This window comes from Bemisia tabaci, chromosome 1 (genome assembly GCF_918797505.1).
Source record: "Bemisia tabaci chromosome 1, PGI_BMITA_v3".
NCBI classification, from domain to species: domain Eukaryota; kingdom Metazoa; phylum Arthropoda; class Insecta; order Hemiptera; family Aleyrodidae; genus Bemisia; species Bemisia tabaci.
In genome coordinates this window covers 35895580-35922115 of record NC_092793.1, presented here as the reverse complement: position 1 = coordinate 35922115, position 26536 = coordinate 35895580, and the positions used below count along the sequence as shown (strand labels likewise).

Sequence of the window (26536 nt, the reverse complement as noted above, 5' to 3'; positions counted from 1 at the left end):
TATGCATTGGTGTATATAGCCCCTTCAATCTGTGGGTTATGAAATGGTGTATGTTGCCCCTAAACTTGAAGATTATGCAACAACGTTGCCGGACGGTACACATAAATAAATGATTCAATTATCGGTGAAACTTGGCAACATCGAATTTTACACTGTTGCCAGATGGCGCAAGAAATTAAATAATTTATCCGTACATTGTCGTCAGATTGTGCTACAAAATTCGGAATTTCAGGCATGTAAAATTTCGGCAACAATAGACCATCCCCTCTGGAATGGGTCTGGTATCGGAGACTGGAGAGTAAGGTCTGATTCGGAAATTTTAACTGTAGATAATTTTTGTTCGATATCTTGAAGTCGGTGCGTCCTAGACGATTTTTGATTGAACAAAATCCATCGAAGGCTTATTTGTCATCCGCTACTTTTGATTATGAATGTAATGAGATGAATTGGTGGTCGCTTATCCAATCAGGAAGCCTAAAATCAAGCAATTATTGACATGCGGTATGCGGTCCTCGCTCCGTCCAGAGTTCAAAATTCGCCGTGAAATAGCTGTGTATTCGTGGATCGCGAAACAATGTGATGTCTGGTTTTAGTTTCTACTGATCGAGGGGTATCAGAAAAGCGTTTAATTTCATTGCGAGTAACCGGATGTCCCGTCAGAAAAACAATCGGAAAGTCGATGACGCATAAGTGTCGATTTAAAGTCCGGAGAAGGAGAGGGAATCGATGTTTGTGGTTGACAACCCTGACGTTTTATAACGCGGATGTTTTGAAACGCGGGCGTTTTTTAAACGTGGACGTTTTTTTAAACGGTAACAATAGATATTTCCAAAAAAATTAAACTGAATATTGCAGTATCCAATACCAGTTGCTTATCCCAAAACATAAGGTTCCCGATACACACCTCCAAGCGCTCTGATACACACCGTCCGCCACTAAAAATTGAATTTCTCGAATCTGACCCTACTCTCCAGTCTCCGGTACCAGATATATCTTGGATGAGATGGACTACTGTTGCCGAAATTTTACTAGTCCGAAATTTCGAATTTTTTTGCACAATCTGACAACAACGTAAGGAAAATGTATTTAATTACTTGCACCATCTGGTAATACTTACAATGGATACATACAATTTCAATGTAAAATTCTATGTTGCCAAGTTTCTGGATAATTAAATCATTTATTTATTTGCACCGCCCGGCAACGCTGTTTCATAACCTACAAGTTGAAGGGGCAACATACACCATTGCATAACCCGCAGATTGAAGGGGCTACACGCATACGTCGTATGCATCACTCGGAAAATGAAGGGGTAACCTACGATACTTTTTACAGCGTTGCCATATTGAACAATATCCGCCTCATAAGACTGTAATACTTCATATGTTTCTGCACAATTTGGAATGTTACCCCTTTATTCTATGGGTTTTGCAATGATGTAAGCGTTTTTTTACTGGGCTCAAATCGGCATTTTCCTAGTGGACTGTTTCGTTTTCCAGGATATGACCACCATACTTAATCCAAATCCTTTTGTTTTTGAATTTGGATTAATTGATAAATTTACATTTTTCACTTTTACTCAATTTAACAGTAGGAGAAGAATTCGCGATCGTGCTCCTCTTCGGTCTCATCATGAGTCAAAATATCATCGACATTGGTATAACTCAACGCCTTCAATCTCACCGAACGTTTCAACATTTTTACGCTGAAAAACTTCTGCTGAGTTCGATAGACCATGAGGTAGGCGTAGAAAACAGTACCCGAGTAGCAATGGCTGTTGAGGAAAGTTGTACAGAACTTGTAAATTTTAAGAGAACTTAAAGTTTACTTCAAAACCACTTGAAAATTCCGTAAAAAAAACTCTTGAAATATCTGTGTGTATTAGGAAACCCTTTTTGGGGCTTTTATTTACCTACATAAAATTGCGAGGCAAAATGTTGAGAAAATTTTAAGGAAAATTTCCGAATTTTTTGTATAAACTTCCTGCGCCACAGTGCAGTGTCCAATGGAAATAAGTCAAATTTTTAAACATATAAAGTGAAAAAAGTAATGAGATATACGAAAAAGGGGGATATTGGTTGTATCATTTTCAATGTTTGTTTACTGATTTGCATCGAATTGGCGTGAGGGGAGGTGATGAGATTTAAGCTCCGCGCGCGGTGACCGGTAGCCGATGACGCGCAAGTGTTGTGATAGCGGTGATTGAGGCTGATTGACACGGTACCAAATGTCCGGCTGGTGATAAAAATGGCCACAAACACTCCTGGTAAGTTATTTAATTAAGATTTTATCGTAAAAATTATTTTTTCAACTTCTAAACATTAATTTTAAGCACGTTTTTCGATGGTACTCTAATTTAATATTCTGCCCTCTTACTTAAACTTTAAAGACGTTTTTAAGAAAAACCTAAAATAACCTTTTTTCCTGACAAGTGATATTGATTGCTGATAGTCCTGTAGATTCTGAATTTTCAAGTCCCATCTGCGTCTGGCTACGAATAAGAAAATTAAATCGTTTTTTCTGTCTCTAGGTCTTCCTCTGAAAAACACTGATCTTTTCGACTTGTGGACACGGACATCGAAGGAAAAGCGGATTACAACAATTGAGGGAAACTCCGAGAACGATTCGCTAACCAACGTGTCTCAGACGAAGACTGGACGAATTGTTTGTATTTTTTAAGGGTTTTTTTGTTTTTTTTTCCTTCTTTTTTTCTCTTGTCTCTTGAGAAGTTTAATTTTGCTCTTAATTTTCGTTGATATTTTACTGTGATGATTTTTTTTTTATTTTTTGAAGAGCCTTTTTCTTTTTATTAAAGACTTGTAATATGACCGGATCCAAGTTTTCATCTTTTTTCTTATGCTGATCCTCGGAAACCTCATTATTTAATTGTGTATACTTGAATTTGAATTTTGACTTTTAAAGAATACAGTTTGCCTAGTTTTCCTATTCCAGTAAAATTTGAGAAAAAGGAGTTAATAAGTTTTTCTTTGAAGTTACCATTAACAAGTGAAATCTCACTTTCAGATTTTTGAATTTCTGAATCAATTGAATTTACATCGGGTAAATCAGGACTTATCAGACCAAATGCAATCGTGGCCCGTCAACCTAAAACCGCTTGTAGATTGTCGTTAACAATTATACATTTTCTCCATTCTCGTTACCTACACATTTCACGATGATTTCAGGTTTGCTGTGCCAGATACATTTACTTCTGTATTGATATATGGGCTCTCAGTTTTACTTTACATTTTATGTGTTATTTCTAAACAGTTATTTTCTCGGATTTGTAAGAATATGCTTTCACCACCAAGATTTTTACGCAAGACCCTGTATCAATTTTAATAGGTAAGTAACAGTTTTCAATCATTATAGGGTAGGAGGGGGAAAGAGTACGCACGGGGTAAAAGTACGCACCGCACTTTTTTGCGCGCTTTGTTTGAATTAACGATGGCACCCCTGGTAAAAATTGGCAATAGGAGCTGCGTTTCAAAATACCATAGGAATTTTTATAGCCGGCTAAAAAAGGCAATAGAAAATCATACAGCTGACTGTAGGAAGCGGAGCAAATCATATAGCCGGGCTATACGAAGCGATAAAAAAGTATACAGCCGGGCTATAGTTCCCATCGCCGGCTTTACACTTTATCGCCATCGGCTATGAAAGGCTATAAGAAATTGTGTAGAAATTCGTGTGCTTTGGAAATCATTAAGTTTGATACGGAAGCACCATAATATTTACAAAACACACATTATATTTTCCTTTAATACATACTTTTTTCATCAATTAAAATGAGAATAATCCTTACAGGATGTGCAAACATTTCAAAATCATGAGTTGAAAAACGTTGACTCCGCGGGATTATATATAAGAGCTTAACACAGAGCGGAGCGGCGCCACAGTGGTTCCTCTTTACGGGAAAAGTGGCAAAAACCTCATAACCATGAGTAAAATTAACAAATATGGATTTTAACCGTTGTGAATCTTCAAATACCTGTATTAGACACACGCTATCACAAAAAATTAAAAATAGATTAGTTTTTGACCTGGAGGGGGGGGGGGGCGTTGATAATAAATCCCACTGTTATAGGTAATACGAGGGTGAATTCAAAAATGAAAACTTCGCGGTATTATGAAGTTTTCTGTGACCAAAATACACTAAACCCCTCAATTTTACACTTTAATGTATGGTAATTTATGTGACCCTAAACTTATTATTCACCTTTAATACATTTTAAACTATTAGAAAAAACACAAAGATTAAATGCACAGGTAATTAATTCTTAAATACCCAACTTTCGGTGCTTGAGAAAAGTTGTGCTTGTGTTGTTGTTTTTAGATATTTATTATCGCTGATGTTTGTGTTGTTATTGTTGTTTGTATTAAGAATAAAATATACGTATGACAGCCGAATATACACTAAATCTTTGCGGACGAGGCTGATGAAAAGAAGATAGGCTACAACCCCGGGAGCTGTTACTCTCAGTCGCTTTTTACTGCCCGGGTCAATTCAGAGATAGTACTGCTGATGCTGCTGCTGTTTTTTATTTTATTTTATTATTCACTTGTAAATAAGGCAGACTATCGAAAGGCTTTTTGAAATGCGGATGGAGGGGGGGGGGGGGTCAAACCAGAGCCCTGTTAGCCACTCAGGTGTTAAAAAGTATTATACCGTTACCCATAATGGATTGGAAGGGAACTAATCACGGACGTATTGGGGGTTGGGAGAAAGTTGGGAAACTTTTTATCTTTTTTCATTTGTCGTTTCAATGAAAAAATGGAACTGAATTCTTTGGCATAAACAAACAACCAGCGAGGAGGGGGCTGGAGGCAGCCACAGACCAAGCAGCGTAGATTAGCGTAAGACATACCAGCGCGGAGCGACGGGGATGCGCGAGAACCATAAGAAACTGTGTTTCTTGCCGTGTCATTTTACTATTCTAATCTCTGTAATTTTGTAAGAGACTCAAGGAGGGTACCTTCGACCCCCTCCCCCCCGAAAATACTGCAACTATTTTACATGATTTTCAAATGTCTTCTTACACCGATAATTCTGTAGGTATAAATTTCGAAATTCAATGAATGATTCGTGGTAAGGTTTCAACTTCTGTAATTTATAAAAAGAGTAAAATAGGGTAGGTAGAACGTTTTCACGACAGTTAGCAAACATCTCTGATCCTTAAAAAATGCTTGTATTTATTAGCAGGCTTAATAATTTTTTAAAGAAACTACCTAGCGAAACCGGCCACAGCGGTGCTGCGCGCGAACTGTCTCGAAAACTGTGTTTTCTTCGCGCCCTTGATAACTTTCAACCCCTGTAACTTCTAAACCGGGTTGAAATATTTTCAGGGCAGTTACTACATACCTTTGACTCTCTGAAAATGCCTTTAATCTTTTAACATCCCTTGACAGATTTTTTAAAAGTCTTCCTAAGCCGATTATTCTGAAGGGATTTTTAAATTTGAAGAATATCTGGTTTTATCCCCGTCATTCAAGATATTTGCTTTTTTTTTAAACCACCCCAAGAAATCACTTCTATATGAACTAGAGATGACAGGTTTTAAAGCATTTACTCTAAAAAATTGATTTAGAATTAAATAGGATCAGCTGAATTTTGCGTAAAAAATGCCTATTTTAAGGAATATTTTCTACAAGATAAATTTTCTGTTTTTAGCGTGCTGTAGCAATCTTATAAATGAATGACAGTAAAAAATACTATTGACATATGTTAGTGTGAACCCTTAAAAGTTGGAAAATAACATTTTTTTTGAAAATAAATGATCTTCGGAAAATGGGGTTTTTGCCGCTAAAAAACCACTGTGCGGCGCGGCTCGGCGCGGCGTGCTGCCAGCGATAAGCGCGCATCAGCGCCCACAAACCTAACAGGGATACTTCACGCATTGCGCAATGCGTGAAGTATCCATGTTAGGTTTTTAGGCGCTATTGCGCTTTTCGCGCTGGCTGCCCGCCCGCCGCTACGGCTGTTCTATCGGTTGTCGGTAAGCTACCGAAACTGTTCCGTTAAGAAAAAGTTACGATAAGAGCGCTCTTGCCGATAGCGATCAGAGTTTTCGGAGCTGGCGAAAATAAGCTGTTGCCATGTGTACATCTATTTCATGCGCCGCCGCGCCAGGCAATATGATAAACCGACACAAGGGGCAACAATGCGTTGAGTGCGAGCTCTCAAAAATCCGATAAGGCCGGCTGTTGTCGATATCATCGCCACTGTCGGTACTGCCGCCAGTTTCAATAAGAGACGATATCGAAAGAGTTCCGGCAAGAATTCGTTTTAACACCCCTACCCGCCGCGCCGCAGTGTCCCACGGCGTTGAAGCAACTATTTCACACCAGAGGTATTGCACAGTATCATACGAAATTGAAAGCGCTCCAACGTATCAGGATGGCAGCAGGCATCCTTCAAAAGTACGGAACTTTCCGCGCAAAATAAATCAAGATACTACGGCCCAAAAATAGAGCGGTAGTCCAAAAACTCACCAAGTCCTAGCATCCGTAATTAGTAACATTTAGCATACACTTTATCGCCTGGCTGTCGCTTAATCGCCATCGACTATAAAAGGCTATAAGAAATTGTGCAGCGGGCTGTAGAAGCTATTGAAAATCTAACAGCCGGCTTTAGGTCTATGGTATTTTGGAACACAGATTCTACTGCCAATTTTTACCAGGGACCGGGTGTTGGTTGTTGGCAACATTGAGTTTCACTTGTTGACGAAGTTTTGTGCGAAGCGAATACGTTTTGACGGAATTGTGAGGCAAGTTCACTTTTCATGCGAAAAAGATCTATTTTTTTAGTATTTTTATTGTCTGTTGTGAGTAGAATAGGTAGTTGATGGAAAAAATCGGACAGACACCATATCAAAGTATTACAGTGTTGGTCTTAATAATCCGTTGTTGTTTTCACACCTTTGGGCCTTTAGGCTCAAAGTGTTAGTTTATGTTGTCCAATGTTTACAAATGGGGCAAGAGTACGCAGCTAAAATGGGGCAAAAGTACGCGCCCAAAAGTGGGATAGGAACTTCAAAATAGAAGATGTAGACAACTCAGTATCTTAATAACTTTTTATGGTCCTTTGTTCAATTTTGGCAGTTAAACTTTTTTCTTTTCCTGTTTAAAAAAAATTGACTTCGAAAATTATTTGGGAGCTTGTGGAGACTGAATTATTTTTTTTTCACAGTAAAAGTGGTTAGGCACTATTGGAACTCTTCGAGCCCAGTTTCAGTCGTTTTCCAGGATTTAAAAGCGATTTGGAGCCCAGGAGATGTTTTTTTAAAAAAAATTTCAAATTCGCATATTTTCAAATTTTTTTAAAAAATTCGTCATGGCCCTAGATTTGATTTCTAAACTCGGACAACGCAAGGCATTTGTGCGCGAGGGCTTGTAGTGGGTGACCGACCACTTTTCCCGCCATAAAAGTCGATTCGGTCGCGGAAATACGGGAAAAACCAAAAAATGCGTAGGTACTCTTACCCCCACCTACCTTATGTTTGAACTATGCTACGGGCTTAGAATTACAGCTATCATGGTACTCACCCAATTCATCACAGAAGTACCTATTCATCCTCACTGTCGTAACTCACAATATCAGGAACTACGTCTTCGACCTTTTTCTTTGGATTTAACGTTTTGGGATTTACACACTAAGGGAAAGTGATTTACACGGTTACATTTTTGACAAGTTTTGCCGCATGGTGGACATTGTTCTTTATCACGCACATGTTCTTTTCCGCATCAAGAACACTTGATCATATTAGGTTTTGAAGACTACTGACTACTCCCTTTGGCCGCTGACGGAGTTGTTTTGGGGGATGAATCTTTGATCTCTGAGACTGATACTGCTGACTTCTCCAGGAATTGATTGGCTTGGTCGCGGGTTTCCTCGCCGATTCGGAGGGCTTCTATAGCTTTCCCTAGAGATACATCTCCTTTCTTGATGAATTTTTCTTGAACTTTAGTTTCTGTGCTACCAAACTTTAGTCAATCCCGAAGACAGTCATTAGGATTTAGGAACTTACAGTCTACGGCTAATATTTTAACATGTGTGAAGAAAAAGTCAAAACGTTGACTGGGTTTTTGGTTCCTTGAGTAGAAAAGGTATACTGAATGTAACACATTCTTTTTGGATTGTAGGACTTTTCAAACTTACCAAGGATTGTTTGCAACGACTCTCTCTCTCGTCGTCACTTTGGTTAAAGTTGTTCAGGACTTCGAGTGCTTCCTCACCAATTAAATTGAGTAGCGAGGCAACTTTGATATCATCCTTCCTCTTGGAAAGATTGGCAGCTAACATGTAAATTTCAAACTGTGTTGGCGAAACTTCTTCCAGTTGACACTCAGATTTCCTTTTCGGCTGAGCTTAAATGGGATATTGAGACTTTATCGCCATGTTGAACGGACACTTGGACTTTTCACACGAGCCCTTTGACTTCAGGCTTTTTTGAAGTGATTTTATCACTGTGGTAAACGGTTACAAGACTGCGCCATGTATTGTTTCATTGAACGAATACGATAAAATGATGGTACAATGGTTTGAGTTTATTCACGTGCTACAGGACGGTATTAGACGGTTACTGTTACAGTATCTGAACAATAACTCTCCGGCAGTGATCACATGACTGGTACACATATACAGGCATCTACAGGTAGTTCCCCTTTTTGTTACTAGAGTGCGGTGGGAGTACACTGCAGCACGTATACGCTGTTTGAACGGAAAGTGTCCTCATATACACAGCATAACACTCTTGAGTGTAATACTCATAAAATGCTGACCACCCTAGTAGCCAAAATAGGATTATCGAATAGGTATCGGCCGGATGGGCTATTTTATAGCTATTTATTTTGTTATTTTATACGGTATCGTACAAATAGCATATTTCATAGATATTCCATGCGCATTTATCTTGGTTTAAAATTTCCGTTTGAGAATATGTATTTTATAGCTATTTAATACGTTTTTTCTTCTTTCAAGCCACTCATCCTGTTGCAAGGGTTACATATACCCAGTTCCCAGTTAGCATCTAATCTTCCGAAAATATCCGTACAAAATCCGGCACCTTTACATCATTTAAGAATATTGCGGACAATATTTTCACAAAAAGTCTTTATTGACTTTAAGACTTTATTTGGACTATTAAATTAAGGAAAGTCATGTACTTTATGGGAAAGTGAATAATTTAAAACACCAAATGGGTGGAATAAATTGCATCATTCAACCTTCGAATTTAAGAAACCCAAGAATTATTGTGTATTTTCTTAAACATGTTAGTGAATTTTCTTACCAAGTATTCTTAGTTGCAGCCTTGAGAACCATAAGATGATAATTGCATTGCAACGTTGCTATGATAGAGCAACTTTATTTTTTGCAAACCAAAATCATATAGAATTGCAAACCTCAATGCAAAAAAAAAACAAAAAAAAACAGCACAGCCCAGGGAATTTTCGCTAAAAATGTTTCGCCTCTACATGGTTTTGATTTGCTGCATTTATCGTATACAGTTGCACAATCTTAGCAACGTATCAATGCACTTACCACCTTATGCGATTTTCAAGGTCTCAATTTTGGTTCTCTTTCAAAAGTAAAATACCTTTTTAATAGGTTTCCATATACCTATTAAATAGCTATTCAGATACCTATTTTATAGCTATGAGAAAGCTATAAAATACGGTATTTATAGTTGAAAAAAAGGACACTATATAGGGTATTCAGATAGGATATTTTATACCTATTTTCAGCTATTTTATACCCTATTTTATAGCTATTTGGATACATATTAAAATGCTATTTCGATAAGTATTAAAAATAATATTTTGGCTACTAGGGCACCTTAATTGCAACATATAGCTCACGTATGGTTAGGTTATAATTATTTAAAGTATCACTGACGAACTCAATTCTCACACAGAGCTGGTATAAGTACTAACAAATCGCAAACATTGTGTTACCTACTCAGTATTATGCTTTGAAACTCAATATTTCAAATTTAAAACATTTTTCGTATGATATATAAATAATCACCGATTTTGGAGCCAGATTTTAGCAGCGCGACTTAGAGGATCTTTTCGGAACTGCAGCTGAAGATTCCCCTTCAAGTCAAATTCATCGAAAGGCGTAAAAATTATTATGTTCAATAGAAGATAACTTACTGATCCGTTGCTTGATAGTAAAGGCGCAATACGGTGTAGAGAAAAATTATAGGGATAGGGGTAACCCAGCCAAGGACGTAAAGCCACCTGACCAGCCGCTCTTCTGAAATGAACGCAGAAACTAAAAGAGTGTGTAAGTAGAACCCCTCTGCAAGCATCCAGAAATAGTTCGTCAGTAAAAAATAGTGAAGGACAACGTGAAGCACTTGACAGCCTACCTGGAAAATGAAAACATCCTTCAAGCTCAAAGTTATCAATCAAAAAAGCACGAGAGTACCGTCAAAAGGGGCCATTGGGGAGATTTTTTGCAGTTCATTAAAATTTTAAACCAGAAATCTCTCACTATTGCATTAAAAAAAAAAAAAAAAAATTGATCATTTTGGGAAATGCTGACCCTAAAGTATAAGAAAATAGAGTTGGTTTGTTTTATTCTTCTTTTTTGAAAGGGGGCGGGGAAAAGAAGGATTTTAAAGTTACTTTCCAAATCCCCCCTTTATGAGGGTCATTTTAAAAAGCTATATTTTATGAGCTGGTATCAAATAACCTCATATTAGGGGCAATTCAGAGAGGTACCTAAACCAAGGTTTTAAAAATGAAATTTGGTTGTAGCAAATGTACCTGTGAAAATGAACAGTTTCATTGCAAGGTGAGTAACTCAAAAAAATAAAAAGAGTTACGATGGGAAACTTAGGCATATTCAAGCTAAGGAAATATAGGCAGATCAAAATTACAAAAATTAAGAGTCAAAAGTTAAAAAAAATCTAATTTTAAAAAATTTAAAAGTACAGGGGTACGTGCAAAACGGGCCATTTCACGCTCGTGTCGGATACCATTGAAACTTGCCCTATTCATTCATCTAACAATGTTCCATGTATTCCCAAAGTTTCAAGTCCCAAAAAAATTTTGGGGGGAAGTGGCGGGGGGCCAAAGTTGAAAATCTGCGAAATTTTCGCGAATTTTTTATTCAAAAACTACTAAATATTTCGAAACGCGGTTTAAACGAGCGTTTTTAGCGTGAAAAGAGCTTTCAGAAAACGTATGATATCATAGGGTTTTATCGACTTACACTCGAGTTATCACCTCCGAAGCGCCAGAACGCTATAAAATGACCCGCTTTTTTTTCACGTTCGGGCCGATCCCCAAAATACTCTATTTTAATTTCTTTGAAAAACTGATATGTTGTTCCTGACTCTCTGTGGCACCTATATGTCTTTACCGTATTCTGGGGTTAGTATTACAAAAATTAAGAGTCAAAAGTTTAAAAAAATATAATTTTAAAAAATTTAAAAGTAAAGGGGTCCGTATCCGTTTGTTCGCGAGGTATAAGCGCGGAAAGGAGCGAAAGTCGGGAAAATCGGCTATTTTGAACTGCGCGTGTCGCATGGGTTTGAAGGAGAACCCCCCCTCCTGCTCAGTTCGGCGAATCACACTCCTCTGCCGACCTTGCAATGTTGCCACATGTCTCCTGATCCGTCGCCGCGCGTAGTTTAAAATAGCCGATTCTCCCGACCTCCCAAGTAGCATTTTGCAACGAAAAAATTGCAATTTAAATGAAATAAAATTTCCAGATGATTTCAACTTTCTTGCAAGAAAATTGCAATTATTTTACAACATCTGACCCCCTCATTGTAAAAAAGTTGCAATTTTTTTTTTTGCAAAGAAATTTCAATATTGACAACCTTTAAATTTCAACCCCTAAATTTTCCGGGGAAATTATAATAATTCGAACCCATGCTTATCTAATGTCCTACGACGTTTAGCAGCATAAAATACCGGACGCCCTTGAGTGGGCTTGAACCCGACCCGCGAATGTCATAGCGGAGCACTCTTCCACTGAGCTACAGGGAGCTGATTATGAACTTGGTTGAAATCACGCCTGTTAAGGCTGTTATCGCATGCATTGCGTCAGTGCGTGGCTCAACATTCATCATAGATTTGATTACCGCCGTTTTTCTCAGGCTTCTTTCTTTTGCCTATTATTTATTTTTTTTCGTGTTATTTATTTTTTTCATATTTTTTTTGTCTGATTTTTTTTTTCGATATCACGTAATAGGTACTCACACTAAATTTACACCGGTGTAAATTACACCACATACTAACTTGAGAACTTAAAAATATTTTCAAAAAATATTTTTAAAATATTTTCAAAACTTTCTTAAGGAATATTTTTAACATGCATGTTTACAGGCAATATTTTTGAATTATTTTAAAAATATTTTTTGTAAACATTTTCAAAATATTCCTTTAAAATGTTTTAAAAATATTTTGAAAATATTTTACTTACAATATTGCCATGAAAATATTTTGATAAAGGTGACAATATTTTCAAAATATGTTGGGCTATATGGGTTAGGTAGGTGAGACATTTAAGTCGAAAAAACTTTAAAACAACTAGAGAATTGGATGCCAGGCACATGGCGTGAATTTGTTACAACATGATTGCACCGAAATTGCAGTCTTTATAGTGCCTTGAAAAACAAGCATAATCTACATTTCTTGCAAACTTATTGCAATAAAATTGCAACTTTTTAAGCGCCTTCAAATGAACGTATAGGCAACAAGCAAAAATTGCAATCAACTCACAATCCATTGCAATGAAATTGCAATCCATGCTACTTGGGCTTCGCTCCTTTCCGCGCTTATAACTCGCGAACAAAACATTTCCCCAGGATACGGTAAAGACATATAGGTGCCACAGAGAGTCAGGAACAACATATCAGTTTTTCAAGGAAATTAAAATGGAGTATTTTGGGGATCGGCCCGAACGTGAAAAAAAAGCGGGTCATTATATAGCGTTCTGGAGCTTCGGAGGCGATAACTCGAGTTTAAGTCGATAAAACCCTATGATATCATACGTTTTCTGAAAGCTCTTTTCACGCTAAAAACGCTCGTTTAAACCGCGTTTCGAAATATTTAGTAGTTTTTGAATAAAAAATTCGCGAAAATTTCGCAGATTTTCAACTTTGGCCCCCCATCACTTCCCCCCAAAATTTTTTTGGGACTTGAAACTTTGGGAAAACATGGAACATTGTTAGATGAATGAATAGGGCAAGTTTCAATGGTATCCGACACGAGCGTGAAATGGCCCGTTTTGCACGTACCCCTGTACTTTTAATTTTTTTAAAATTAGATTTTTTTTTAACTTTTGACTCTTAATTTTTGTAATTTTGATCTGCCTATATTTCCTTAGCTTGAATATGCCTAAGTTTCCCATCGTAACTCTTTTTATTTTTTTGAGTTACTCACCTTGCAATGAAACTGTTCATTTTCACAGGTACATTTGCTATAACCAAATTTCATTTTTAAAACTTTGGTCTAGGTACCTCTCTCTGAATTGCCCCTAATATGAGGTTATTTGATACCAGCTCATAAAATATAGCTTTTTAAAATGAGTAAGTACGTGTAAGTAATTTCCAATTTCACCATCCTACTAGAAAAAACCAAACTTTGTTGAAAGTTGTGTAACATTTTTTTAGCAAGTTTTTCGTTACTCTCCGTTAAAACACGAGTAAAAAGAGGCCTCATTCATAAAAATCCGTCAAATAGCGCAGCAAAGTTACAGTTCGAGTTACGATGATATGAATAAAAATTGGACTTAGCTTCAAAAAGGAAAAAGAAGTAAAAAATAAAAATTGTATATTACAATATTATATATGATTTAGCTCAGAATTTTACGAGCAATCCAGCCATGTAATGTACGAAGAGATTTGGGGCAAAATTACAAAAAAATTGATCTTTTACGAAAAGACTTCCTATGAAGAATTTTGACCTGAAGAATGCTGTGATTCCACATTTTTTCGCAGCAGCTGACTTTCTTCCCGCATTTTTTTAAAAATTCCTTCTAGAATTTAAAGGGGCGGAGGGGTGAATTTTCATCCATAGTTATGAGTTTAGAAGTCATTATTTCATAGCGGTAAGATAGTGTCATCATATCACACGGTTACCTTAGATCTAATGATAGTGGTAAGTACTGGTATTAATTTGACTTTAGTTGGGGAGGAGGGGGTATCTAATGATTGTAAAGGAGGAATACGTTTTTGTCTCATCTTGAGGATGAAGGGAATCCATCGGGATACGTGGCATTATAGTCGGGATGAAATGACGTTTAATGAATTAGGATAAAACGTGAGTGTATACGGATATGACGCGATTAGTGTATCAGGATGGAACGGGCTGAGGGATGTACATAAACATAAGAAAAAATGGCATGAACCGGAACAAAACAAGAATGATCGGGGAAAAGTCTAAGGAAACCGGGATGTATCTCATTAAAACGAAGAAAATCGGCATTGGTAAATCGAGACACATATTCTGGTACATCATTAGGACGAAACGGAATATTTTGACTTAGGAAAACGTAAATTGGTATAGCTAAAGATCAACCCTTGTAGCACATATTGTAATGTAATGCGTAAAAAAAAAAAAAAAAAATTTAAAACTGGTAAATTTTACGAGTACGAAGGATGTATGTAAAAGAATACTCGTAGAAAATCAGGGTCAGAGAACTGAACGTAAAAAAATTGTGATTAAAGACGTAAAAAAAATTGCGGGATTGAACAGGAATCTTTACGTCACGAATTCGCGATTTTTTACGTGAGGAAAATCAGGAAAAAAATCCAGAAAAAAAAAATTATTTATGTGAACAATTGTAGTATTTGTACGTAGAAAAAAAGGCCAGAGAGAAATTCAAAGAAGACAGATTTTATTTTTTTTTGTTATGAAACTACGATTTCTTATGTACAAAACTGTCGTCACTGAATTTTTTTCGGACTTTTTTACTTAAAAAATCACTTTTTTTCTTTTTTACCTCTTCGAGCATCCATTTTTAGATAAAATTTTTGGTTACGGAATCCAAAAAATTGCGGAAGAATGTCTGTAGTGAAAATTCGCAAAATTGACCGAACAGGAAATACCTTTATCGTTTTTATTGCAAGGAAATTGTGCAAAAAAGTCTAATTTCCCTAAAGATTTTTTGTAAATAAAGTGTAGCCGGAAAACTTGATTAAAAAAACACATTGTTTTGAACGAAGAAACCAGAGTTTTCATAAGTTTGAGAAGATTTTAACAACTTATCTGTAGTACAATGATTTGAAACATTTTCATTAAAACATTGATGCATAAAAAGAAAAAAGGGGGATGAATAATTAAAATGTACATTTTTTTACATACTCATGAACAACAAAGGTACATTTGAAAGTAGGGATGCCTTCATTAAATCCATGATAAATATTATTTTTTGTACTTATCCAGTTTTTCCAAGTTCGAAAAATATTCAGCAATTCATTCTCACGCATATTCAAGAATAAAAATATTAACTTATACAGCGCAAATTCACCCCTCTCATACGGAAGCCTCTTTGGCATGGTATGTAGCGCATTCGTTTCCTGTAGGCAGGTCCCAGGTTCAATTTTTACAGGTAGATAATAAGACAGGTAGATAATAATTTGAAAGTTGATCTCAAGAAGAATTAATTGACGACAGATCCAGATATGTAAAAAGTCTATGTTTTTCTTTACGATTTATCATTTTAATCAATTTTAGGAAGCACGAGTTCTTTTGCGCATAAGTTTTTACGCAAAGAAACTCGATATTTTTACATAAAAAACCTCGTCCTCCTAACGAATTATTCTTGTAAGAAAGACTACATCGGAATTTCAATTTTGGTCTATTTTAAGTCTCTTCTTACGATTCCTTTTTGTAAATTTTACGTTTTTGTGCTACCAGGGAAGTAGAAAAAAAAATATGGATAGAGCGCGACATGATAAACTCGTTGAATGCTTTAATCCGCGGAGGTATAATATTTTTTGCCGAAAAAAAATAAAATAAAATTGCTTTTGACCTTGGAAGCCGTTTTTTGCACAAAGAAAAAAACTGAAATTGTCGGAGATGGGCTGTTTCCTAACTAAACGTATTTCTATGAAACAGACCTTTGTGCAGGTGAGAAATAGGGGGTGTACTCGCTAGTTCTCTGGCCGTAAGAGTGAATGAGAATAATAAAGCGTCAGTGACGTCAGCGGCAGTAATGGAGCCGGAGCGCGAGACGGAGATCGTCGTCGGGGCGCTTTAACTCATGAGATCAGTCCACAACGCTCTTGCCCCATGCCCGCGGCTCATGAACCCCGCATTCAGTTGCCACATAGGTCTGTTTGATGGAATTTAATATCCCGCTTTTCCAATTCTTCAAAAGGAATCACGCCCTCTATGCAGATTTCTAGAGCACACCCCATATTTCTCACCTGCTCACAGTTCTGTTTGAGAGAAATACGTCTAACTAATCGACTGCTACTTATTTTTGTCTAAAATCAGCTCTCACATTTAGGAAAATACCTCTTGAGGTAGGTTGATATCGGAAGGTGACATAATGCGGAACTATAAATGAGAGTTCGCCTCCGATCAGGTGATCTTCACATATCGGGACTCATCTTTTCTTCCATTGACGCTGCAGGAGCACTGTTATCCATTTTTATTGTTATGCTATAGTCAAGGTGCTGTGCCCCCTGCATCCTGATTGTTGAAATTTTGTGTTTGTCAGGTCGACATAGATGACATAGGTTAAAAGGCAAAGCGTGATTGGTTGGCTATGTCCCGAGACGCTATGTTTTATCGCTGCTTTGTCAGGTGAAATGGACGACATACTGTCGGAAACTAAAGAGGTGCCATACGTTAGCTTGTCGTGAGTTCAACCCGACATACGACAAAGCAGTGATAAGACATAGCCGACCAATCACGCTCCGCCTTTTATTTTATGTCGTCTATGTCGTCCCGACTGTTTGTAGGTGGGAAGGTGGTGGGCTGGAAAGCAAGACTACGAAGCCATTATCACTCTTGAACACTTTTATTTAACGAAAGTGGCACACAACCATCAAAGATATAAAAAGACCAAAAAGACACGCAATACAACGTTCATACCGCCATGATGGTCGGCTCACGAATGAGGGTTGTTGTCATCGATGGCTGGTGAGCCACCGACAACCCCAACACCTCCCTTTTATAATAAAAAAATTCCTTTTTCCTCCCTTACCCGAAGGAAGCAAATGCAATGCAGCCAGTAAGGCATTTTATAAATAATAAGCCATTTAGGCATTGATAAAAACAGAGAAGCCATTGGGGCATTAATCGTACACATAGCCATTGGGGCATTAATAACTCACTAGCCATTGGGGCATTAATCGTACACATAGCCATTGGGGCATTAATAACTCACTAGCCATTGGGGCATTAATCGAACAAATAGCCCATTGGGGCATTTATAAACTCACAAGCCATTGGGGCATTAATCGTACACATAGCCATTGGGGCATTAATAAACTCACAAGCCATTGGGGCATTAATAGAACAAATTAGATTACCTATCAGGCACAATGAGCAATGAGGTACAGACGCAATAATGAACAGAGAGCCGTAGAAGCCTTCATGAACAAGTAGCCGTAACACATAACATTGAACAATGAGCCGCGAAGGTGTTGATTAGTTTAGAGCCGAAGAGGCATTAATCGCAAATAAGCTTTTATGAAGCTAAGATTGATAAAAGACACAATTTTTGCTAAAATTTTAACACTAAGTTTTAAGGTTAAATATTAGGCATCATCCTGTTAATTAAAACACAGTTAAAAATATTATACACTAGCATTTCATTTTCAAGTTTATAAAATACACAAGTGCATTTCGTTACTGCAACATTACAATGACAAAAGTAATTACAGACACTGATAGAGAATAGGCTGTTAACAGATGACAAATTTGTCTGAATTAGTTGAAAATGTGTTATACATAATGGAATTAGTACAAAAATATTACACTGTTAATTTGGATTTACTTTGTAGTGCATAATAAGGTCCGATTATTTTGTAAGAGACCGGAATTTACTTAGAAACAAAGTCGGGATCCAGCTTTTTTGGGCAACCTCTACGGAAATTCCTAGTGGCAGGTTTGATTGGAGAGGCAAAAATTTGATTAAAGTTACTACTTGATTTATCAAGATTCCGTATGCCTACTTGATGAGTTACAGATTCAGTTTGCTGCACAGGGGTTGGTGAGCTTGGCTGAGTCTCAAAACCTAGAAAATCCTCACTCTCTGAGCTTGACTCATTTAATATTATTTCTTGATTTTCAATGACAGTGATATCAGAGTCTTCCTCGCTTAACGACTCAGATTCTTGGGATTGAGATTCAGTATTCTTTGATACAACAGGTAATTTCACAATGTTTGTTTGACTAAATGCAGGAGGCTCATCACTTTGTATTTTATCGCATTCACTTTCAATTTGAGATTCGGAATTTGAGTTCAACTCATCGAAGATCCATAAATGATCTGTTTGTGTTTGAGGAATATGGCTACACCGCTTTCTGATAAACTTAGAGTTTCTTCTCAAGATTACTCCATTACAGTTTTTAACAATATATGACCTAGGAACATTAGATAATTTTTCCACAATTACTGCTGGGTACCACCTGTTATCTGTGTCAAGAAGCTATATGTTCTCACCATTGTGGTAATCTTCTTTAGATTTTGCTGTTTGATCATAATTATGTTTAACTTTGTCAAGATGATTTTGCCTTTTAACTTCTACATTAACTGTCTCAGGTTTTAAAACTTTTTCACTAATAGGAATTTGAGTTCTCAGGATTCTTCCCATTAACATTTGAGCAGGAGATGCGCCTAATTCAACTATGGGAGCATTGTTATATTCTAGAATTGCTAAATCTAAGTCACTTTTGCTTTCTAACACTTTTCGCAAGAGTGATTTTGCCCTTTTCACAGCTGATTCGGCCATGCCGTTAGATTGAGGGTACCTCGGAGACGAGTTAACGATTGTAAAATTAAATTGATCAGCAAATTGCTTTACTTCAAAAGATCCAAGTGGTTGGTTGTCTGCAACAATTTGTGCTGGAATACCATGAGTTCTAAATATTTCTTTTAAAACTGTGACAACTTCAGAGGCTGTCTTATTCCTAAGATGCTTAATTTCAAGCCATTTGGAGTGATACAAGTTCAGTGGATGAGTCAGTTACAATTAAATAATTTTTCTTTTGAAATTCAGCGATATCTGCTCCTAACTTATGAAATGGAATTGTTGGAACAGTGTGAGGAATTAGCGGTTCTTTGACATTTTTGGGGCTAAATTTATTACATACAATACATGCTTTGACATAATTTTCAATATCGGACACATACCCAGGCCAGTAACATATGAGTTAAGCTTTCTCTATGGTTTTTCCTGTTCCTAAGTGGGCGTTGCCATGTAACAACTTTAAATAGCTAGGCCTTAGTATTGTTGGTATGACTATTCGGTTTTTAAAATACAATATCTCATCATTAATTGTTAGATCACATCTTATTTTGAAAAATGGCAGGAGCATTTCTACATTGCATTTAGTCCAGTCTGTCATAAGCAATTGCTTGACCTGATTAATGAGAGGATCATTTAGAGAAGCGTTTTGAAGTTCTAAGAATTTTGCATTGGACAGCTGAAATTTAACATCCACACAGTGAACAACATCATTCAGTTGAATTTCATCCTCAGGTTTATTACTAACAATAAAGTTTCGTGACAAAAGATCAGCTAGGAGATTATCTTTCAGTGGCGTGCGGTCCGGATAAGCAAGGCAAGCACTGCTTGCCCAAAGATTTCAAGAGAAAGAAGAAAATTACAGCTATTACATGTTTTACATTTTAGCAAATATAATTTATAAAAGGTGTTCAGTAAGTAAATTGCATTAAAAACAGAAAAAAAGAGAGACAGAAATACGTGTAGAGCCACAGCAGTGGGAAAGCGGCAGGGCGGATGGAGGTGGCGCAGCCGCGCAGCGCGCTGCGCGGCCCGAACACGGGCCAACCCATGCGCTGGCATGCGCTGGAGAATCGCTTGCGATCAGCTGAGCGGAGCGCCACTACTCAGCGGCGGAATCGAGGCAGGCGGGGAGAGCGGTACGTTCCGAGTCCGAGCCCTTCGCTGCACGATCGCAGCTCGCTTCTCTTGGCCCGTCATCGCAGCGCGCTGCCTCTGCCTCCGATGCGCTATCTTGTTCCCTCTTTCCTTTCCGTCGCGGTTGAAATAGTTGAAATTGCTCCTCCGAAGCAAATGCCCTTAAATTCTATAAAATGTCGCTCACTTGGATCTAATTGGTGATAAATTAGACAATTCTCAATCATGTTTTAAACAATCTTTTATGGGAAATTAGCAGGGGGGAAAACAAACAGTAAATTGTAAATAATAAATAAAATAGGCTCAATCATAAAATGTAAAATAGGCCTTCGGGTTAGATTCTGTTAAATCTAATTCCACCCTGCATGTAATCAATTTAATAAAATAATATGTTATATTAAATGAATAAAAAAAAAAATCATGTTTTAAACGCAGACAGCTGTTTTTTTTTTTGGGGGGGGGGGGGGAGTAACTCAAAAAATTCTAAATGTCGTAGAATAAAGACTATTATATGTACCTCAAATAAGTGGCAAAATTAGGAGTTAAGAGCATGGAGCCGTCCTCCAATGCTCAATAACATTCGAAACAAGTTGAGTAAACGAAATCATAAGTAAGAGAGAAAGAAATGAAACCAAAGTTTTTCAAGACGTTCCATCAGATTTCATCCGGAAAAGAGAGCAAATGGAGTAAAATTTTAAGAATTTTCTAGGGAGTCTCCCTGAGGAGGGGAAAGAGGCTACGTTAACCCCCCCCCCCCCTCCGGCCCCCTGGATGGCGAACGCTAGAGCTTGCCCTGTCACTAAACCCACCGCACGCCACTGTTATCTTTTCCCGGTATGTACCTACTTAACTTCTAAATCATATAGACGCTATTAGTGCAACGTCACAGAAAAGCGATATTTATCGATTTTTTCGCATTGGTAGCATTGAAAGAGGTTATGCCAATGTTATTGTTTGGATCCAATTCGATATAATGGAGAATCCCTATGATGACGTCGCCACTAATAGCGTCTATGGAAGCAATTTCAGCAAAAGACGCTGCAATCTGTTGGACATTATTTGAGAGATATTCTTTTTATAACTCGGCTCTAGTGGTTTGTGATCGTTTTCAATTAAGATTTTAAAACCATAGACCATGTTGTGAAAACGTTTTACCGCAAATACAATACTAAGTATTCTTTCTCTATATTATCGCATCTGATAAGTTCCTTGACGCAAATGCAACCGGCTTTTGATTCTGGAGCAGACAGGCTCCAAGACCAAATTGTGAAGCGTCACATTGAATAAGAATTGGCTTTTTGGGATCAAAACTAGTCAGATTGCTGATGGCGCACACTGCTTCCTTGATTTTATTAAAACTATCAGAATGAATTTGTTGCCATGTAAACATAGAATTTTTTTTCAATAGTCCCCTAAGCGGAGCAACTAGATCTGCTAATTTTGGGATGTGTTCCCTTACATAATTGATGGTTCCTAAAAGGCTGTGTAGCTCTTTTCGGTTTCTGGGATTCTTTAATTGCAAGATTGCTTCAAGATAATCAGGATTCGGAGAGATACTTTCACCACTAATAACATGCCCCATATAGTTGATCGTAGGTTTCTTGAATTGGAATTTATTTTTATTAAATTTAATATTGAGCGATTCAGCCCTTTTCATCACTTCTTTAAATGCAATATCATGTTCCTCTTCCGTTGACCCAGCAATAAGGATATCATCGAAATAAATAACGACATTAGGAATGTCTCCAAAATATTTGGTTAATAATTTTTGAAAGATCTCAGGAGCGCACACAATGCCAAAAGGTAATCTTAGAAACCTATAACTACCGAAGGATGTGTGAAACCCCATTAACTTCGATGCTTCATGTGTAAGTCTACAATGCCAGAATCCATCCTTAATATCCAGCACTGTAAAAACGTTTTTTCCAGCTAGTTTAGGTTTAATCTCTTCGAATGAGGGTATGAGAAATAATTCTCTCCTAATGTTTTTATTTAAGTTCCTTGGATCAAGGCAGATTCTGATCGAATGGTCGTCCTTTTCCACAACAACTAAATTACTATACCATGCAACATCAGAGACATCATTAGATATTATATTAGAGATTAGCAAGGTTTCTAATTTCTTCTTTAAAGATGGTAAAATTTTATGCGGCAACCTCCTGGGAGGATCATTGGAAGGTACAGAATTAGGATTAACAAAAACATCAACTAGATCAGGAAAAGTTCCGAGACCTGTAAAGGAATTAGGAAAATTAATAAGCACTGCTGCTTCATCTTTGAAGGCTGAAACATAATCAATTTGTTGTTTAACAATGAGACCTAGATCAACGCAGGTTTTTAAACCTAAGAAAGACACAGTGTCTGCTTTGGTTACAGTAAATAAAATTTTGTATAATACATTTTGACCAGGTAAACTGCAATTCAAAAGTACATTACCAAGTGTTTCGATTGGATTACCGCCGTATCCCAGAATGATCGATTTATTTGGCGTCAGCACATTATCCGCATTCTTGACCTTTTGAAAGATGTAGTTGGGTAGAATGTTGATTTCCGCACCTGTGTCCAGTTTGAAGTCAACGAAGGAGTTGTTCACACGAATGTTCTGCATCCAGAATTTGGCTGAACTACTTGGTGTATCGTTGATCGCATGGACTCCTTGGGTATTGGTTGAATCCTGTGTGTGAGATGTGCTGGCGGTTGCTGACTCACTCAAATTCACCGACATTTCAGGAGAAACACTAGTTTTGTTTACAATACTTGGAGACATGGGCATCACAGAGCAATGATTATCACAATTGACTAGAACATTTTGCTTCACGGAGCAATAATTATCATTAATTACTAGTACATTTTGTTTCACCGAGCAATTAGAATTTAGTGGATTTTGCATGTCGGAGCATTTGTTAATTTCACTTAAGGAATTTGCTTCAGCGCAATTATTAAAAACACTTAAGGAATCATGCTTCTCGGAGCAATAATTAAAATTTCCACTTATCGGGATGGGTTTTTCAGAGCAAAAATTGGAGACAAAGAACGGATTATGCTTCCTGGAGCTATCATCTATAACACTATTAGGGTTACGCTTTTCGGAGCTGTCATTCGGACAAATTACAGGTTGAAGCTTCTCGGAGCTAGGTAAGGAACGATCAACAACAATTTCATCGATTATTACAAAATCTTGTGTATCAATGTAATTGGCATAATTAGAATTAAACGGGATAGAGGCATTAATGGAAGATGATGCTAAATTTACTGTATCAGCTGAGCGCTGAGCAGGAGCACTAGAGGAAGGTTTAGAGCGCGTTTCACAGACACTTGCGAAGTGATTAAAGAACCCGCACTTTGAACATCTTTTGCGGAAGGCCGGACACTGACGAATAGGATGAAGTTGTCCGCAGTTTTTACAGTTGATCTCACTCACTTGCTGCAGATTTTCTTGGGGTTGAGACGAGCTGGTTCTTCCTTGCTTGGAGGTACTCGCAGAGTTCTGATGACGATTATTAAAACTGTTTCGCTGTTTGCTGGAGTTGGGTCTGGGCTGATATTTGATGTAATGGACCTGATTCCCATTGGACACTTCATTTGCTCTTTGCTTCCCAGTTTCCACAGAACGACAAATCTTGACTACCTTGTCTAAATCAAACTCTTCACCGAGGAGCCTTTCTTGCACCGTTTTGTTGTTGATCCCAACAACTAATCTATCACGAATGAGCTCCGCTTTCAGAGTTCCGAAGTCGCAATCATCGGCTAACTTCTTAACCAAGAGAAAGAAGGCCTCGAATTCCTCCGATTCCTGCTGACAACGGGAGTTAAACAGAAACCGCGAATAAACAAGGTTTTTCTTAGGTTTGATGTACGAGTCTATTGCTTGAATGATGTTTGAAACTTTCGAACTTTGTGCTTCGGATAAATTTAACGTGTTTAGCAATTCACAAGCCTCCTCACCAACGATATTCTTAAAGATAGCGACCTGGACCGCATCACTTTTCGCGTCTAATTCGTACCCGATAGAATAGTTCTTGTAACTTTCTTTGAACCGTTTCCAATTTTCGCTAGGAGATCCCGATAGTTCTAGAGGTGATGACACTCTCAACTCCATTGTTAAAATTACCGAACAAGAGCACACATAAAATGGAACAAAAGAACAAAAATCGAAATGAGGCTAAAATTGATTAAAACTGGTTATTTAAAACTTCATGATCGAATCATGATTTCGAATGACTAGATTTCGCGAGACTTACGAGTCTAGTTACGGTTTTAGAAGCGATGCATGGCGTGCTGGCACAGTTGATGGCTGTCACTTATCCTTCTTGATCCTCGTCGCCATGTTTGTAGGTGGGAAGGTGGTGGGCTGGAAAGCAAGACTACGAAGCCATTATCACGCTTGAACACTTTTATTTAACGAAAGTGACACACAACCATCAAAGATATAAAAAGACCAAAAAGACACGCAATACAACGTTCATACCGCCATGATGGTCGGCTCACGAATGAGGGTTGTTGTCATCGATGGCTGGTGAGCCACCGACAACCCCAACACCGACAGACACAAAATTTCAACAATCAGGCTGCAGGACCCCCAGACACTCGCTACGCGAGTGACATTAGGTTCGCCCTGCGAACCCTTCTTTTTAGTAATTCGACATTTAATCAGCATGATATATACATTTTGGAGACTCCCAAGACAAAAATAATTTTGTCATAGAATCTTGTTACCGGAACGTCCCATCATTCGAACATTAACAAATATGTGGAGATGAAAGGAATGATGGGGATCGATCATTTCTTCAAGAACGCATTTGACGTCAGCCCCATCGGGTGGAGGAACGGAACGTCTGTGGATCGCTCCTTCCACGTTTTAACTCGCTAAAATAAGTAAATTAACAAAAGTTCATCTTCGATTCTCAAAGAGATTATCGGTGGTATAGCGGTCTGAAAACTGTTCAACGACAGTATAGGTCCAGTTTCGAATGGCTAAGAGCCCACTTGTGTTTTTTTTTTTCATACTTTCCTTGCATATTTTCTCTGATGTTTTTGTTTTATTTTCTCTGATTGCAGAAGAAGTTAGGTATATCCTCATTTCATTTCTTTTTCCTTTCATTTTTTCCTTTATTGTAGCATCTGTCTCCATTTGCAATTATTATTTTAAAACTAATTTCCCTAGTATACATTTGATGCTTCAAACGGAATCAATTTGTTTTATTAATGACACTTCCAGCTAAATCATGGGTTTTCCCGGGAAGGCACCTTTGCAAGTTCAAACCCATGAAAATGTTCACACTTATCGCACAATCTGGCAACTTTTCGAGTGAAATAGAAAAAGGCGGAATCGACTGAAAGTCTGAATCCTTCGAAGTTTATATTAATGAATTAATGATGATACGTGAAATGTCGCCGCTGTTTTAGTGGTTTTCCTAACCTGGCCAATAGAAAAGTGAAGTTCAGCGTTTACTTACCCCATTTTCATTTATCACCTCTGGTTCCGTCACAATTAACCGATACCACAAAAGCCATAGAAAATTATTGACTGCAAAACTTGTGAACAGATTTTTGTGCATCGTATTTCTTGGACATCTTAATGCTCTACAAATAATTAAGACATTGTAATTAAGTAGGTGAGTCAATGGATCACATTTGATTTAACAATCAACAAGGTCATAGAAATTATATTACCTACACTCATATGCATACTTATATCAGACACTCATATTATATATTCGCCGGTGAAAGTCGGCAATCACATAACTCGTTTGCGGTGTCTGAAAATCTCCGCCTCTACGTCATTTTCTTAAAGGAGAACGAATTGACATTATTGCTCGAAGTTTTTGCAGAATTTTCTTCGCATTGAGAAGAAAAATCATGACAGTTTGAGAGAATTGCCGTTAAGTATTTTTGCCATTTAAAAAATAAAGTATGACCGGAAGTCTACAACGTCGCAAACCGAGTTATGTGATTGCCGACTTGCACCGTCGATATGTTGCAAAAATTAATGATTCTAGAACAAAGGGTCGATTGCCCCCTTCAGATTTCTGTGCGTTAACAGCGAGGCAATTTAAAAAATCACGGCAAAAAGGAGACAGTTTAAGGATCCTACATGCATTAAAACGGCAACAAGCTCCATGTTCCCTCTGCGAGACAATAGAGAAGGGAACTCCCATTATGAATTAGGTAAGTTCATGCTTGTGCACGTCTCACCGTTCCTAAACACAATATTGGTGTGAATGAACAAAGCTAGCTGCACTTTCATCCATGCCCTGTGGCAAGGGCGACATGAAAATGGTTGCGCAATTCTGGAAGAACCGCCTTTGGGGCCGTCAAAGAAATTTGTAACGCTCTAGAAGGAGAGGTTCCGAGACTGCATCGAGGGGATTACGGATGAGAGGAAGTGGGTTGGGTTTCCCTTATTTTTGGGATTTGAGACAAGTTAAGATCCCTTGATCTCATAACGTAAAGCG

The 26536-nt window shown here is 37.6% G+C and overlaps 1 protein-coding gene across 24 annotated transcripts in view; it reads right to left on the bottom strand.

The window, feature by feature from the left end:
* The window catches only part of LOC109038096 (calcitonin gene-related peptide type 1 receptor), a 506731-nt gene that overhangs the window by 65489 nt on the left and 414706 nt on the right, over positions 1–26536 (bottom strand). For all 24 annotated transcript variants that reach the window (XR_011899882.1, XR_011899881.1, XM_072300421.1 and 21 more), the window contains 2 exons: positions 25538–25664; positions 10156–10373 (listed from right to left, as the gene is read on the bottom strand). Coding sequence is in view for 22 of the 24 variants with exons in the window: in XM_072300421.1 (XP_072156522.1) it covers positions 10156–10373; positions 25538–25664 (345 nt within the window). In the remaining 2 variants the exon portion in view is untranslated. The remainder of the gene's footprint in view (positions 1–10155; positions 10374–25537; positions 25665–26536) is intronic.